Source organism: Terrapene carolina, unplaced genomic scaffold (genome assembly GCF_002925995.2).
Source record: "Terrapene carolina triunguis isolate 2854851 unplaced genomic scaffold, T_m_triunguis-2.0 Scaffold89, whole genome shotgun sequence".
In the NCBI taxonomy this organism is placed as follows: Eukaryota; Metazoa; Chordata; order Testudines; family Emydidae; genus Terrapene; species Terrapene triunguis.
Genome location: NW_020664440.1, coordinates 5,206,089 through 5,221,876, shown reverse-complemented (window position 1 = coordinate 5,221,876; position 15,788 = coordinate 5,206,089). Strand labels below are relative to the sequence as shown.

Below are 15,788 nucleotides of genomic sequence, written 5' to 3'. Positions count from 1 at the left end.
TGAATTCAAATTTTCCCGGGGGTGTGGCTGGTCAGAGCATCCGAGCTCGGACTGCTGTCCAGAGCGTCAACAGAGTGGTGCACTGTGGGATAGCTCCCGGAGCTATTACCGTCGATTTCCATCCACACCTAGCCTAATTCGATATGGCCATGTCGAATTTAGCGCTAATCCTCTCGTTGGGGAGGATTACAGAAATCGATTTAAAGAGAGCTTTATGTCGAACTAAATGGCTTCCTGGTGTGGACGGGTGCAGGGTTAATTCGATATAACGGCGCTAAAGTCGACATAAAAGCCTAGTGTAGACCAGGCCTTAGATGACGCTGAGGCTTTTTATATAGGCTGAGATAAGTAGGTAATAACAAATGTTGCCTTCCCATATGCATCACACAGTCCATTGTGTCATGGACCGCTAGCTTCTGGAAGTGGAGCCATTGATCCTTGATATACAGTAGAAGGCAGTAACCCCCAGCAAGTGTGTGTTTTAGTTCCCCTGGGTCGATCTACAGAGGATATAAGTTGTTACAACCACAGTTGCAGAGCCTCGTCTCTTTTTAGCTCATGCTGTAGCAGCACGTGCTTTTAGCTCTGGAGTTCCCCAGTTCAGTCCCCCGTGTGGCCCCAGAGATGGCAGTCATCACATAGACTGTAGATTTGTTTGCACTCTTTCATCAAATTGCCAGAGGTTTCCCACCTTCTTTTGCTTTATTCTACTTACACCCCGTGGAATAGGAATCTGAAGTGTTATGCAAGCACTTTTCATTAAAGGCATAAGGTGCTGAAGTTTTTAGTTACTTGAATTTTTAAGGATGTCACATTTAATGTTGCTCCTGTACAAATTGTTCTGCTGATAACTGCTTCATAAATACCATATTGTGCAGTGGTTTTCAAACTTTTTGTACTGGTGACCTCTTTCATACAGCAAGCCTCTGAGTGTGACCCCTTCCCCACATAAATTAAAAACGGTGTCTGTGTGTGGGGGGGTTAATTTAATTTAATGGGGGATCGGGGTAGTCAGCCCCACAGGGCTGACAACTCACGGCCCCCATGTAACCAACTTGCGACCTCCTGAGGGGTCACGACTCCCAGTTTGAGAACCCCTGGTATTGTGTCATTATCTACATAACATTCTCTATTGCAACGATTAACCATTGGGTAATAGTCAAAAGTAGACAGTTAGTGCAGTGTCATTATTTTGTCAGAATTAAAAACAAACTAAAAAAAACCCCTATTTTAAATCAGACTCCCAAAATGCAGTGGCTGGGAGAACATCTAAGTCAGGAAAAGAATCAACCAGAACAGAACTTGTTGTTGTTTGTATTGTTGTTGTGCCTGTGAGCTCCAATCACGCACCAAGACCCCATTGTGCTAGATGCTGTGTAAACACAGAACAAAAAGATGGTCCCTGCCCCCCAAAACTTGCAATCTAACTATAAAATGAGACTAGCCAAGCCTGGGGCAGCAGCCTTCATTGCTGAGAGTTCAGAGTTTAGTTTACATTTTGTGCTGTACTTGAAAAATACACTCCATGAGGTTAAGGGTTAGACCAGAAGGCCTGACTAGGTGTCAAACATTCTGAGAGCTTTATGTTTGATGTAATCAATGAGTGAATAAAGCATGTATAAGTAGGATTAGTTGTTCTTTGGTCCCTTTCCAGGAGAAGCAGAGAGAAATTCCAACAAGGTTGTGTTTAACATCTGTTCTCTTTTGAGGCTCTTCTTTGGTTTTGTTCTGTGGGCAGAAATTGCTGTGGAGTTTTTGTCCCTGAGCAGTTTTTCCCAGTGCTTTTTCAAAAGAGATGCAAACAGGGCTGAAAAATTTATCCTCCCCATAAAAAGATGTAATAAACTCAGTGAGTCCTCAGAAAGAGTGAGCATATGTTTTCATTCAGAAAGCGTAAGCCATTTAATTAGGTGCTAGGGTAACAGAGTCTTCAAAACTTTCTTTACTTGTCTGAGGATCAGGGTGGTAAAATGTCAGAAGAGCTGGTCATTTAACTTAGTGCCTCAGTCCTCGGAGAAGATGGTTGCACAGACGTGACAAGGTAAATTTTAGGATCAGAGGTCTTCAGTCAAATTATGAATTCACACTGGTACGAGATCAAAATCTGTGTCAGCACCTGCACTATAGATTTGGCTTTTGAGAAACTTTTTGTTTTCTGAAGGAACTGCATTGGAGTATCTGTCCCTTGCTGTGAAGTTTCATAAACAGAAGAATCCAAATATCTCTGGAATTGGAGTGGAACAGCAATGGAGAAAAAAATTCTGCTATGGGACATGCTTGTGTTTGGCCTATCCACCAACTGGCACACCTTTGTCTTCTGAGCCTTCTTCTTTCCAACAGACCTTTATCCCCCTTTTCTCCCCCGCCCCTTACATAACATTATCTTCTAGTGGAGGTAGTGCTTTGGATGACCCCATGCTGCCTGACTTCTTCAGGGGATTTCCAGATAGCTAGCTTCCATTCCGGGACAGTTTCAGGTGGGGGGAGAAATGATGAGTGAAAAGTTGCCTTTTCCAATGGGGTGGGCACCCTGTCTTACGTTCAGTATCTGCGGGTTTGAAAACTTGCTGACTCTAGTCTACTGCTTGGGCTTGGGTATACTTGAAAATTTACTGAAATAGCTATTCCGAACTAGTGATGTGGACACTTACTCTAGAGTACCTTTTTTCCAGTTTAGCTTAATCCACTTTGGATGTGGATTGTCCACATCCAGGCTTTATACCAAAATATTTATTCCAGTAAATTCCCAAGAGTAGACGAACCTTTAGTTTCTTAATCCCAGGGGATGACAGATACCCTAGAAAGAACTAGGCCCAAACTCTGTAATGGAACGATAACAAATAATGTTATCATTTTATACCTACAATTTATATCCCTTATATTTTTGGACTCTGGACAAAAAAGTGTGATAACTGGTGCCCATTTAAATAAGGACAGGTGGTAATCACGAACTCTGAAATAATTGATTGTATCCTTCATGTACGTTGCAGTTATATTCTCTGAAAGGTTATGCTGGTGCTTTAACTAGACAAGGATATTTTAGTATCTTCCCCTCCATAATTTCTCTGGTGCTACTTTCTCTATATTAATGTAATTATTACAGGTTAACACTGTCATCATTTTTTCTTTTTCATGGCTCTGTAACATGCCATTATTGTGAGATGGCAAAACGTGGATGTCTTTAATAGTACCACTACTGTTTTTCAGCCTTTAAATTTCCTATAAAAACCGGTTAAAGGGCATGATCATAGTGTTACAATTACTCTGTGCAGAATACAATAAAAAAATTTACAATGTAAATATAAACCCTTAATGGGTATCCAGAATGGCAACCCTCAGACATTTACTAGCACCAGTACTTTGTTCTTGCTCACTTTGACAGCGTATTCCTAGATTTTTATGCAGTGAGGGGGATTTTTATTCCCCTGGCAGTGGATCTGTAGGCCTTGATTTGCTCATTCATCTGTTGCTTCCTTAGTTATGCATGCTAACTAGTTTGTTGATAGAATGGAGATTTCCAGTGCTTTTCGTCTGTGGGTACTGGGTGGTTGGGTGAGGCTGGTAGATCTAGAATATAGAGCCTTTTTTTGTGTTGCCAGTGAGAATCCAGACCAGGGCAGGTGGAGGGACCCAGCTCCCCACAGGTGCCAGCGTGGCTCTGGCCAGAGTGGGGGTGGGTGGGCTTGGAGCGTCAGCCCGGCCACAGTAAGTACAGCCCCGCAAAGCCGCAGACAGTTTTTGCGGATTGCGGATCAGATGCGGATACACATTTTTGTATCCGCCCAGGGCTCTACGCATCACAAAGTCCATCACCACAAGTGGCACAAATGGGCAGCTTAGCAAAGAGGCCTTGAGTAGAAAGGTCCTGGAGCCTGAATTCCCCTCTCAGCCCCAAAGATGGGTGATCTCCCCCCCACCTCCCCCCCATGTTAGAGATGAAGGCCCCTGCTGACTCCTTTTGGTTGATCAGCAGTTGGCATGAATCTTCAGGGCTGTCACTTGGGCGTTTTTCACTCGCCTTGAAGTTCACATATAGTTTTTATCACTTTGTCAAAACTTGGCTTAGTGCTGAAAAATTCCATTCCTGACATCTTAACATTCCACACAGGAAGGCTCCGTGAATTGTGCCAATAGAGATGATTCTTCTGTCTCAATAGCTTTTTCTTTGCAATTCGTGTCCGTAGAAAGATGGAGACTGCTGGCCGAATGATGCTTAGGAAGGGTTACGTAATTATCCGTTAGACTGGTCCCATCATTGCAGCGACAGACATTGCTGTAATGCAGGCTTTGCACCTCCACTGCTGCAACCCAGCAGCCGCTCTGCTTCCCGCCTTCCTGATTTCCCATCCTCCTCTCTTCTCCTGTTAAAGGACCAGTGCTTGAGCTATTCTGTTCCTTTCATTCTCCCGGCAGCTCCCTTCCCTTCAGGAAAGGAGGCAATGGCCTCATAGGCTTGACTTGAACGCTCACCTGGTCAACATTCCTCCTCTCTCTGGCAAGGAATTTCTCCCCAAGTCCTGCGGTGGATGGTAAATCAACCGTTGTGCACAGACCCAACACACAGGAGCACTTCCCAACAGAGAGAGAAGCATTTTTCAAGTCTTAACTTCCTGTGGTGGGAACAGGAGCAAGGATTACACCAAGGCACGTGGTTGAAACAGGGATAAGTATTTCATTAGTAGCCACCTGAAAGTGACCAGTGTCTGGGCTGCTTTCTGCTGCGGTGAGATATCCAGTAACTCTTGAAGTGCCTTCCAGCATGGCCTCCCTTGACTTTGACCTGAACTGTAGGTGCTCAGCGGATCTGAACATTGCCCATCTTGGACCGTCCTCAATTACTTCGTTAAACATCCAAGAGTTATTTGGAGCTGCAACATTGCTACCTGCTCTGCACAGTCTGGGCCTGAACGCTGAGGTCTGGATGGAAGGACAGGATGCATGGCACAGCATAGCAATCTGGTGGCAATGAAACAAAGCGTGATTTCGCCAAACATTTGGAACCTCTTAGTGTGGAAATTATCAATGCAAAATGTTTTCAGAGTTAATAGGAAACCCAGGTAATTGAAATCATTTGCTGGTCAATGTTGCACTGAAACAGCTGAACAAACACTTGCTATCCAAAATGCCTGGTTGATAATTTGAATTGCATGTATGTGAAATTTGCTGCTCTCCTTGGACCGTTCTACATTTGTTTCCAGCCTTGTGAGTACGTTATTGGTCTAAGATTTTTTGGCATCCTCTTCTGCGGCTTAGTATTTTATCAGCACTAGTCTACAGCTAAGGTTGCGATCAAGATTTATTTGGTCATGATATTTTTTGGCCTTGGGAAGAAGTGGATGTTAGGAAACCCATTTCCTTCCCATGCGACTTGGTTCAAAAAGCTGCCAGTATAAGCTACTGCTGCTAAAATAACATGGATTTTTAAATAAGTCTGGAACTGGTACACACTGTAGGTTTGGGGAAGGTAAGATTTTGAAAAGATTGAAAGGTTTTTTTATCTTTTATTACATTATATACCATTAATTCATAGAGATTTATAATTTTTGGCTGCGGTAATAGTACTGTAACTAATTATTAGAGTGACAGTTACATATAGAAACTATGGTGGCTATAGTCGTGTGAACCTTTGAACACAAACATACCGCTGCTTAATAATTTAGTTTTGGATCCTATTGCTATTACTAAAGCTCATTTTTATCCGCCATCACGAATGTATCACAGTATTTTGTGTTCTTTTTAAAGCATTGTTTTTATGACTGAGTTTGTGGTATAAACACTAAATTCATCAGCAGGCTGTTTTTTGTACCTTGTCACTCACCAAGGAACTAAAAAGGGTCTGGGAAAACACCGCTGACGCATTCAGATACCCCTTTTGAATTATTTTTGAATTTAATTGTTTGCAGTTTAAGCCAATGTGTGTGGTGGTTTTAAAAAAAAAAAATCTAGCATGTGAGTGTTATCTTGATTATTCAACTCAAAACTACTGGGAAGCATTTTTTTAAAAGAGAATCACCATTTTTAACAGTTAAAAAGAGCCATGTTAATTATTTGTATTATAGTAGCGTTCAGTGGTCCCAAGGGAGATTAGGACTCTGTTAGACAATGAAAGACAGTCCCTATCTCAGAGACCTTATAATAATATATGGAGATATACCTATCTCCTAGAACTGGAAGGGACCCTGAAAGGTCATCGAGTCCAGCCCCCTGCCTTCACTAGCAGCACCAAGTACTAATTTTGCCCCAGATCCCCAAGTGGCCCCCTCAAGGATTGAACTCATAACCCTGGGTTTAGCAGGCCAATGCTCAAACCACTGAGCTGTCCCTCCTAATGTAATCAGGCAACACAAAGGCAAAGATTTGGAGGGAAAACGGAGGAATGCAGTGACTTGCCCAGGTTCACACAGCAGGTCAGTGGCAAAACTGGGACACCGAAGCCAATGCCTTGCCTACTAGACCATGTTACCTCCCTGCTTTGTCATCATCACCACCACTGCCGCTCCTAGGAGCCCTAGTCATGAACCAGGATCCATTGTGTTAGGCGCTGTACAAACCCAGAACAAGAAAAGGTCTCTGCACCAAGGAGTTTGCAGTCTGAATAGAAATGTTTTCCTCTTTTTCAGCAAATGTGGAATTTCCCTTCACATCAAAATTAGTGGCCGGAGGTGCATTATGGGTAATGTTCAGTCCCAGAATACCACCCTGGGTAGCTAGTAATGGGTGTTCTGTGTCATTCATAGAAACAGATTTCTATATTTCTATTTGCTTCTTCCCTGAAAAGATCAGACCTTAAATTCCTACATGCTATAGGAGCATGAAAGTGTGTGTGTGTGTGTGTGTGTGTGTGTGTGTGTTAGGGTTACCAACTTTCTATTTGCAGAAAACCGAACACCCTTGCCCCCCCCCCCGCCACACCCCTTATCTGAGGCCCAGTCCCCACTCACTCCTCCCTCCCTCGCTCACTCGTGCACTTTCACCATGTGGGGCAGGGGGGTTGGGGTGCAGGAGGGGGTTCGGGGTGCGAGCTGCAGGCAGCAGAGTTGGGGCAGGGGGGTTGGGGAGTCCAGATTCTGGGCTGGGGGTGTGGGCTCCAGAGTGGGGGCCATAAATGAGGGGTTCAGGATGTGGGAGGGGGCTCCAGACTTGGGCAGGGGGTTGGGATGCAGGAGGGGTGAGGGCTCTGGTTGGGGGTGCAGGCGCCAGGGTGGAGCAAGAAATGAGGAGTTCAGGGTGCAGGAGGCGGCTATGGGCTAAGGCGCCTCCCGGGAAGCGGTCCCTGAGGCTCCTAGGCGGAGGCATGGCCAGGGGGTCCACATGCTGCGCTTGAGTGACAGTTCCACCCCCGCAGCTCCCATTGGCCACAGCACCCGGCCAATGGGATCTGTAGAGATGGCATTCAGGGGCGGCGCTTGGGGCCAGCACTCGGAGCTCCCCTGGCTGCGCCTCTGCCTAGGAGCTGCAGGGAGATGTTGCTGCTTTCTGGGAGGCACCTGAGGTGAGCGCCACCCAGAGCCTGCACCCTGAGCCCAATCCCCTGCCCCAGCTCGGCTGCCCAGCGCCCGCACCCCCTTCTGAGCCCCAGTGTGGGCCAACCAGACTTTTAATGGCTTGGTCAGCGGTGCTGACCAGAGCTGCAAGGGTCCCCTTTCAACCTGGTGTTCCGGTTGAAAACTGGACATCTGGCAACCCTGGTATGCTTGTGTGCCCACGCACAAATGCAAATATAATTTTTGTGGTTCTACACTTTTACAATTAATTTTTCTCTTCTCAGATCCGTGCACTTTGGATTTGCAGTCAGAGGAATATGAAAAAACAGTATTCAGAAAAAGTTTTAAAAGCTCTCTAAAATACTCTTTCTGCAAAATATGTGGCATACACAGAATACATGCTGGTCGGTTGCGGTATTAAGATTTTATTAGTAGTGCTCCTTGGAAAGGACCCCCATAATTCTCTTGTGGCTTCACCGCTATGAGTAATGCTGCTGTCCAAACCTCATGTAGATCAATCCCACATAGAATGTGTTCCCTATCCTATAACTGTACGGAAGCAATCGCACAGACTTTCAGTGAATTTGTAGTGGAGTTGACACATTGTGGTTCATGCACTATTGTGCATCTCTAAACTGCATTAGATGGGCTGTCTGTTATATTCTAATGGTGCGGTATGAAGTCCTGCATTTCATCACGTGTTAGCAACACTTTTAATGGTGTCTGTGAAAACAGACAAATATGCTGCATTACATACTGGTTACCAGACGTTCTTTGAGAAGGAATTTGCTTTTTTTAAATTGGGAGGGGACGGCGGGGAGAGATGGAAGGCCCCAATCTACACTAATGGCTAAAACTATGGTCTTGAGAGGTTATGAGCATATTTAGCTCCCTCAAGAGCTCAGCATCTCATGGTCCACCTCCGTTGCTTTATGCCTGCCAAACCTTAGATTTCAAGTCCCTTCAGAAATCACCTGCACACTGGAGGCAGGGATGGATGGTGGTTTCGCTCTTCCCCTAACCCAGGATCAAGTTAAACTTTGGGCTGACAGTGCGTCTGCCAAGATCCAGACATATTGTGGTTCAAGCCCACCAATTTACACCCCCCTGCGTAACCCATCAGTAGAAACCAGCATTTAAACCTTAGTGAGAGCAGCAAGCAGCAGTGATCTCGGTCATAATACTTTAATGAACTGGATAAAGAATGGACTTTCTGCTATGACAGTGCTTGATAGTTTATCGGATAATCTGTTTCTCTAGTCGTTTTGCTAACTGTGTGGTATTCTGATGATCAGTATACCGGGGATGCTTCTGGGCCAGCCCACCCCAAACGGGAGACTTGGTTGTCTGCTTCGTAAGATTAAGAACTTCAGCAGCTCTTGAGGGAATTATGCAAGGTGGTATTAAAAAAAAGAATATCTTGCGATGTGGAGCAGGATGAGTAGTTCACAATGGCATCGGAGGGAATCAAAGTGAAGTGCTGAGGAGCCTGCAGCATTTATGTGTATATAAAATACAGGAATTGTAGGTTGTAGGTGGGGAGAAGCAGCAGTGGCTCAATAAACCAGTACAACCCAGTAGAAGTATTTCCAGCATGCAGCACCGCTGTGAATGCAGAGGCTCATATTCCTTGTGACCATGGTAGCAATCTTTTGTCATCTGTCCAGGTTCATAAAGGCGGCCCCCCGGACGTGAAGTGGTTTCCATTCTATACAGGGTTTACAGTTTGGTTCAATGGCTCTCAGCACCCGCACTGTAAATATAGTTCCAGCGCCCCGTCTCAGACTGAACTGTAAAAATTTAGTGCTCACCTCTCCTGCTGAACGCAGTTTTGATAGCCTTGCTCTTGGGATGCATTTTAGAAACATATTGTCCATGCCCTTTCTCCTTGAATGATTCTTACAGCAGGCATTAAGAACTGTGCCAATTTTTCTGTTAAGGTCAGTGCAGAACCTTAAGCGGTGTCTTTATGTTTGGAGTCTTGCACTGAAAAGCAGCACATCAAAGCAGGGCTGAGAGACGTGATGTTTTTTCTGAAGCCAACCCCTTCCTCCAGTGATGGATTTTAGCCCTGCCCAAAGTCTGAAAATGTTCTTCCCTCCATCTGCTTATGCTCTCGTTGCCCAGCAGGGAGCACAACTGGTTTGTCTCAGCCATGAGCAACTGCTTGTTTGGCAAATACAACCGCTTTTTATCACCCTACTTCAGGCAACCACCCAAGGCAGTATGTGTGACATAATGTAAGGCAGCACCGAAGATTGTGGTGTCATTTTTATACAGTTTGTTATATTCCAGCATTGTATTCTGCTGCAAACTGCTGTGAAAATGCAAAGACCAGACCTCAGGATGTGCAATTGGCTTGTGCTTGATAGAAACGTTCAAGATCCAGGCACGTGCGATATAAGATTTGGTTGAAATGCCTCATTTAATAAAGGGTCTTCTTCTCCTCCCCAAGTATAACATGGAAAATGTGTCTTAAAAATGATCCCCAAGGAGAAGACATCTAGTTAATTTCTTGCAGAGATACATGTGTCACCACTTACAAAGCTATCTAAAAACTGTCTCCAGTTTCATTTGCAATGAGGCTGAGTATTGTTAGCTTAATTAATAAATATGGGAAAGCGGCTGCACAAAGAGAAGGAAGATTAGATACTACAGTGATAGGCGCCTTCGACGTACTTTGGATAGATTGATAAGATCCATCTTTGTTTCAGTTTAAAGCAAAGTTCCTATCCAGGAAGCCTGGCCACCTTTGCATAATTAAAAGACAAAATCCATATTTAAAAAAAGTTAGATAAGAGGCTGCACAGAGTTGAGGAGAGAAGACACATTGTATGAAATACTTTCCAAGGAGAGAGCCCTACATACATTCATGTACTTCTTGTTTCATGATTTCCCATCTTTGGCATCTCCATTTCTGGTGCAAACCATGAGATTCGTTCTATGTCCATGGCTACAGTATAGCTTAAAGCACCACCACAACAGTGTCTGAGGCAGGCACAACTCCTCCTGAGGTGCAAGGTAGTGTCTCCCATGCTGTGTCCTTTGCAGGGTGTGCATCAGCTCCCATGCGCCTAGTGTACTCTATTGGCTTGTTCATAGAGTGGTGTTCCTTGTCCCTTTCAGGTGCCTAGTGCCTCCAATGCATCTAAAGACTCCTGATCCTTGCACTGAGAACCTGATTCACAGCTCATTGAAGTTAGTAGGAGTTTTGCCTACGGGCTTCCATAGGCTGTGCTTCAGGCCCTAATTGTCAGGTGGCAACGGCTCCTGTGGACCTGTGTAGGGGCAGACACCACCTGAACTGTGCATATTTAATATTTCACCAGTTGCTCCCATTTAATTATTTGGTTTTGCGTTGTTACTTCTTGAAGGTCTTTCAGTGAAATGCCTTTGTCTTGTATTGATTCTTCCTTTCTTTATGGCATTTATGGGTTATGGTTAAGTCCTTGTTGACGTTGTACAAGATTAGTAAAAAATTTATTAATGTAACCACTCAATCTGCTGCTTTAGTTGTGGACTTTGCGGCAAGTTTATAGACTCCTGCTCCCCTCCCCTCCCCCTCCCCCCCCCCCCCCCCCCCCCAAATCATTCCAGGCTCGTCAGCTTGCCCAGATTTATACTGAAAACTTTTTCACAGGTAGATCAAACCCCCTGGGTCTTTAAGGACACTGAAAAACAATCAGATTCTTAAAAGAAGTTTATTTAAAAAAAAAAAAAAAAAAGAATCACCTCTGTAAAATCAGGATGGAAGATAACTTTACAGGGTAACAAAAAGATTCAAAACACAGAGGATTTCCCCTCTAGGGAAAACTTTAAAGATGCAAAAACAGGGATAAACCTACCTCTTAGCACAGGGAAAATTCACAAGCTAAAACAGAAGATACTCTAATGCATTTCCTTATGTATCATTTCAGTAGGAGCTGGATCTTCAGTGGAATTCATATATAGCAGTTGATTGATCAGCCAAAGTTGCATTCGTTCAGGCAGTTATACTGAGGAACTGCCAGAAGTGGGGAAAAGCAGATGCTACGTATTTCATGTTAATGATAGCCTGTGATTTGGACCAGCTAGGTTGGCGTGGTTGGGTGAGGCTGGGCATGGGCTGTACAAGCATATCCTGTTTTCTGATGGGGTCTGATGGAAATGCATAATTGTAGCCTCATTCATTGCAGGGAATTATTGGGAAAATGTTTTGCTACGAGTTTGTATCTTCAGTGAAAATGTTAATCACGTCTCCCCATTTGATATAAATATTTACATCTGAAACTGTTTTAATTAGAAATTACAAGTTGATTTTAAAAAAACATTCTAAACAAGTGACACAGCCATCCCTGCATGCTTAGTAGAAAGAACTGATTTCACATGTGGCTTAAGCTGCTAAATAAGATATTAATATATGCAGAATAAAATGTAAATGTATGTTGCTTATTTATGTTTTTCAGGTAAGAAATTGCATTCCGTTAAGCAAGACTGCCTAAGGGACTTGATGGGATGCTGTCTCCTTGCATTCATTTGTAAGCTGCCAAATCATGCAAAGTATTCTATCCTCCAAAATTAGGGGCTCTGATTGTAAGTAAGGTACTTTATTCCTTCTTAATGTGGTGAAGAATGTTTAGAAGACAGTAGGGCTGTGTTAGATGATTTGGGGAATATGTCTCAACCTAGTTTGTGAATTTCAAATGGATTCAAACCTTTTTTCAGAAGCACTCAGAGCTGGGATTAATTTTGCCAAATTCTTTGCCTAGCCTTTGAAGATCCTCCATATGAGAACAGCAGTGTCACTGAGTGTGTGTGTGTAACACCTCCTTGTTTCAAGCAGTAATACATTACGTTGCATCCAAGATCTATCTTTGTTAATTACCATTGATGACATCACCTCATTCTAAATGCCAGGATATGAGCCATCTCGTGTTTGGCTCAGGCATTGCTAACAAAGTCAAGAAAAGCCTATAGTATTAAGGTGTGTGTGACCATTGGAAGGACAGAAAACCATCTGGGTTACTGTATTTGATCCCTAATTGTGCACTGGACACAATGCCCATGGAAGTAAAACAATAGGAGAATAATCTTTTTGGTAAAATATAAAATCGAGAGAAGTCAAATCAATCGGAGTTGATCAGAGCAGTGGTTTGTTTTGTTTTATTAGGCAGAATTCATGATTAGTTATAGACTGGGAAAATCTAAATCTTTAAAAATAAATATATCCATAATCTTCAGTTATTAATAATACAGTTCCTGTGTAGGTTTGTTAAAAAGGAGAGTACATGTTCCAGAAAACAGAGAATATCACACCCCCCCTCCCCCCCAAAATTTAGTCTGAAATCCTGGCCCTTTTGAAATCAATGGCTGTACTCCCATTGACTTCAGCAAGGCCAGGAAGAAGTTACATGGGGCAATTGTACCTTTTAATTTTCCTTTGGTTCTGATAATTTAGTAGCATTGTTTAAAAATAAGAAAGGAGAACCAGGAGAAAAAGATGAATAGGAGCATTGTAGTAAAGCAAAGCATGCGTTAGCCAGGACAGGTTGATTGTGTTTGTTCCCTTTATCCCAAGAGGGGATATTACTCTGTTTCAGCATTAAGAATTTGGCTTCCTTGTCAGTATTACACTGAGGGGATGTGCATAGGTTACAGAAGCGAAAGAAGCAGTGAGCCTTCAATTCTTCTTGTAGTGCAAATCGACCACTAGATTACAAATTTACTCTTAAGAGGCAATTAGATGCATTTTTAAAAAATATATTTTAGCTGCTAGCAAAAAACTTAGCTGACAGCAGGAATATTTACAATGGTATGTGCCTTTTGATTAAACTCCTGTTCTGGCAGGTGACATGATCCAGGAAGAAATGAGAAAACAATACATTTTTCCTGTAGCATTTTTCAAATGAAGAAACACACATGCCCTGAAAATATTCTCCTGTCTTCCACTGAACAATAACCACCTAGGCACCTCAAATTTCTACATGTTCTGTGTTGCATGATGATGATCTGAATTCACTTGTGAGCCATAAGCTCTCTCCATTCATGTGCTTCTATTTCTCTATCTTTATACTTGCATGATGTAAACATAATCTACCAGAGGGAGTCTACTTTGAAACTGACATTTTCTTAATCAAAAATTAAACCTGCCTTTGTGGGGTTTTTTGCAAATTACACAAAAGCCAAGCATTTTCAGTGTTCCCAACTCTTGCGTTATTTGGTGTTTTTTCTTAACTCTTGGAGTCATGTGATTATGTAAGACTCTTACCTTGCATTTAATAAAAGGTTGTTTCTAGCCCTCATATGTGCAGAAAAAAATCTTGAAAACGTGAGCCTTAAAGGATTCCAAAACTATAAGGCAGATTAAAAGGACCCTAAATATATTTTAAATCTCATCATTTTTAGGCCAAGCTCATGACATTTTTTGGACACACCATTTTTGAATGCTTATGGTTGGCAATAGGATAGTTGGTTAAAAAGGAATACAAAATGTGTCACTTTCTTGAGTTAGCCATTGTTCTCTAAAACCAAGTTCAGAAATGCTTCTGAGTGTATGAAAAATACTGCAGCATTCTAGTCTTCCAAGAACACAGTCATTGGTGCTTTGTACAAACCACCTAATGATTTCTCTCTACTTGTGATTCCTCTTGAAACTCAAAGCCAGCACATATTGACACAGCCTGGGATCAGAAAAATGTCTTTCAATTCTGAAAACTACATCTCGATAGCAGAGAAGAAAGGATGAACTTTTTAAGTCACCTTCACTCTATATTTAAATGGAGGACAAGCTTTAGTGTGACAGCTAGAATGGATATTTCTTTTGAACACAGCATAGCCCTGACTACATACATGTGTTGGAATAGAATTGCTGGGGCAAAAGTGTTCCTAATCTGTGTAGTGATTTGAGCCTGGAGTGCAAGGTTAAAGTAGTTTAGCACAGAGAGATGAAATCATGGCACCATTGAAATCAATGGGAGTTTTGCCCAGATGTGAGCATGTGGGGTCCCTCAAAGATTAGTACAGGAACAAAAAGATGTGGCTTGGGAACATGACTTTTTGCAAATAAAGAGAGGAACAGCAGGCATCCCCATCAACTGAGAAGCTTATGGAAGTCATGCAAGGTCCCAAAAAGAGGTGGGGATGGACCGTGAGAACTGTTGGCTACATTTTAGTTGTGTACAAGCAGTATTGAGGGAGGAGTCTGGTGTACTAGTCTGACTGCTCGTGTTTAAAAAGGGACTAGAAAGGGGCTGCGGTACTGAGGGATCTGAAGTGGAAAAAGCTGGTGGCAGGGGTGTATTAATAGAAACAGTTCCTCAAAACTTTCAAGGACAGGACAGACTGTCACCTCTGATGTGCCAGGTCCTGGAATTCACCCAGGGGTTAGAGCAGTGGTTCTCAAACTGGGGCCGCTGCTTGTGTAGGGAAAGCCCCTGGCGGGCTGGGCCGGTTTGTTTACCTGCCGGGTCCGCAGGTTCGGCCGATCGTGGCTGCCACTGGCCGCGGTTCGCCGCTGCAGGCCAATCGGGGCTGCAGGAAACGGTGGCCAGTATGTCCCTCGGCCCGCGCTGCTTCCAGCAGCTCCCATTGGCCTGGAGTGGTGAACCGCGGCCAGTGGGAGCCGCCATCGGCCGAACCTGCGGATGCGGCAGGTAAACAAACCGGCCCGGCCCGCCAGGGGCTTTCCCTACACAAGCAGCGGCCCCAGTTTGAGAACCGCTGGGTTAGAGGGCCAGAAGCAGATGGCATAGAGCCAGCTTTGTTCCTCCGGAGGATTCTCCTGTTGTGCAAACAGGACAGTGTGTGGGGCTGAGGATCTACACTTGTATGTTCTGGAGTTTTTTAAAGTTAATATTGATTTTGTCTTGTAACGTTAGGTGTTTGAATTTGAAATATTGTCCCACAACTTAGCAGTTGGGTGTAGCCCGCTCTCGTGTGTGTGGGGTTAAAGGTGGAAAGAAGAGAACCTAGTTTTATGAAAAACTCTGATTCTGTCACAGCTGTTTAAATGATACTTCTGATACTGTGATTCACATTTTATAAATTTCTGTTACGTAGCATACAAATGATTACGTGAATGTTTCTCCAACTTCAATACAACATACCTCAGCAGTCTCATTGTGCAACATCTAGGAAAAACCACCAACCTTGATCCTGCATAGCATTCAACTCTCTTTTTTCACTTTATAGCTTCTCCCTATCCATCTGTGTGGTAAGTGACTCAAAAAAGAGTAAGTGCTGCTTCCAGTTTCCTATTATTAGGAAGTCTACAGACTGCAATCGATAAGGCTGAATTTCTAGCCTAAATTAAATGAAGGCAATCTA

At 43.4% G+C, this 15,788-nt stretch overlaps 1 protein-coding gene across 1 annotated transcript in view; it reads left to right on the top strand.

Moving 5' to 3' along the window:
• The window catches only part of LOC113406309 (membrane-associated guanylate kinase, WW and PDZ domain-containing protein 1-like), a 181,728-nt gene extending 168,356 nt beyond the window's left edge, over positions 1-13,372 (top strand). The window contains exons 2-3 of the mRNA XM_026650443.2: positions 11,930-12,001; positions 13,311-13,372. Of these exons, the coding sequence (XP_026506228.1) occupies positions 11,930-12,001; positions 13,311-13,372 (134 nt within the window). The remainder of the gene's footprint in view (positions 1-11,929; positions 12,002-13,310) is intronic.
• Positions 13,373-15,788: the final 2,416 nt, after the last annotated feature.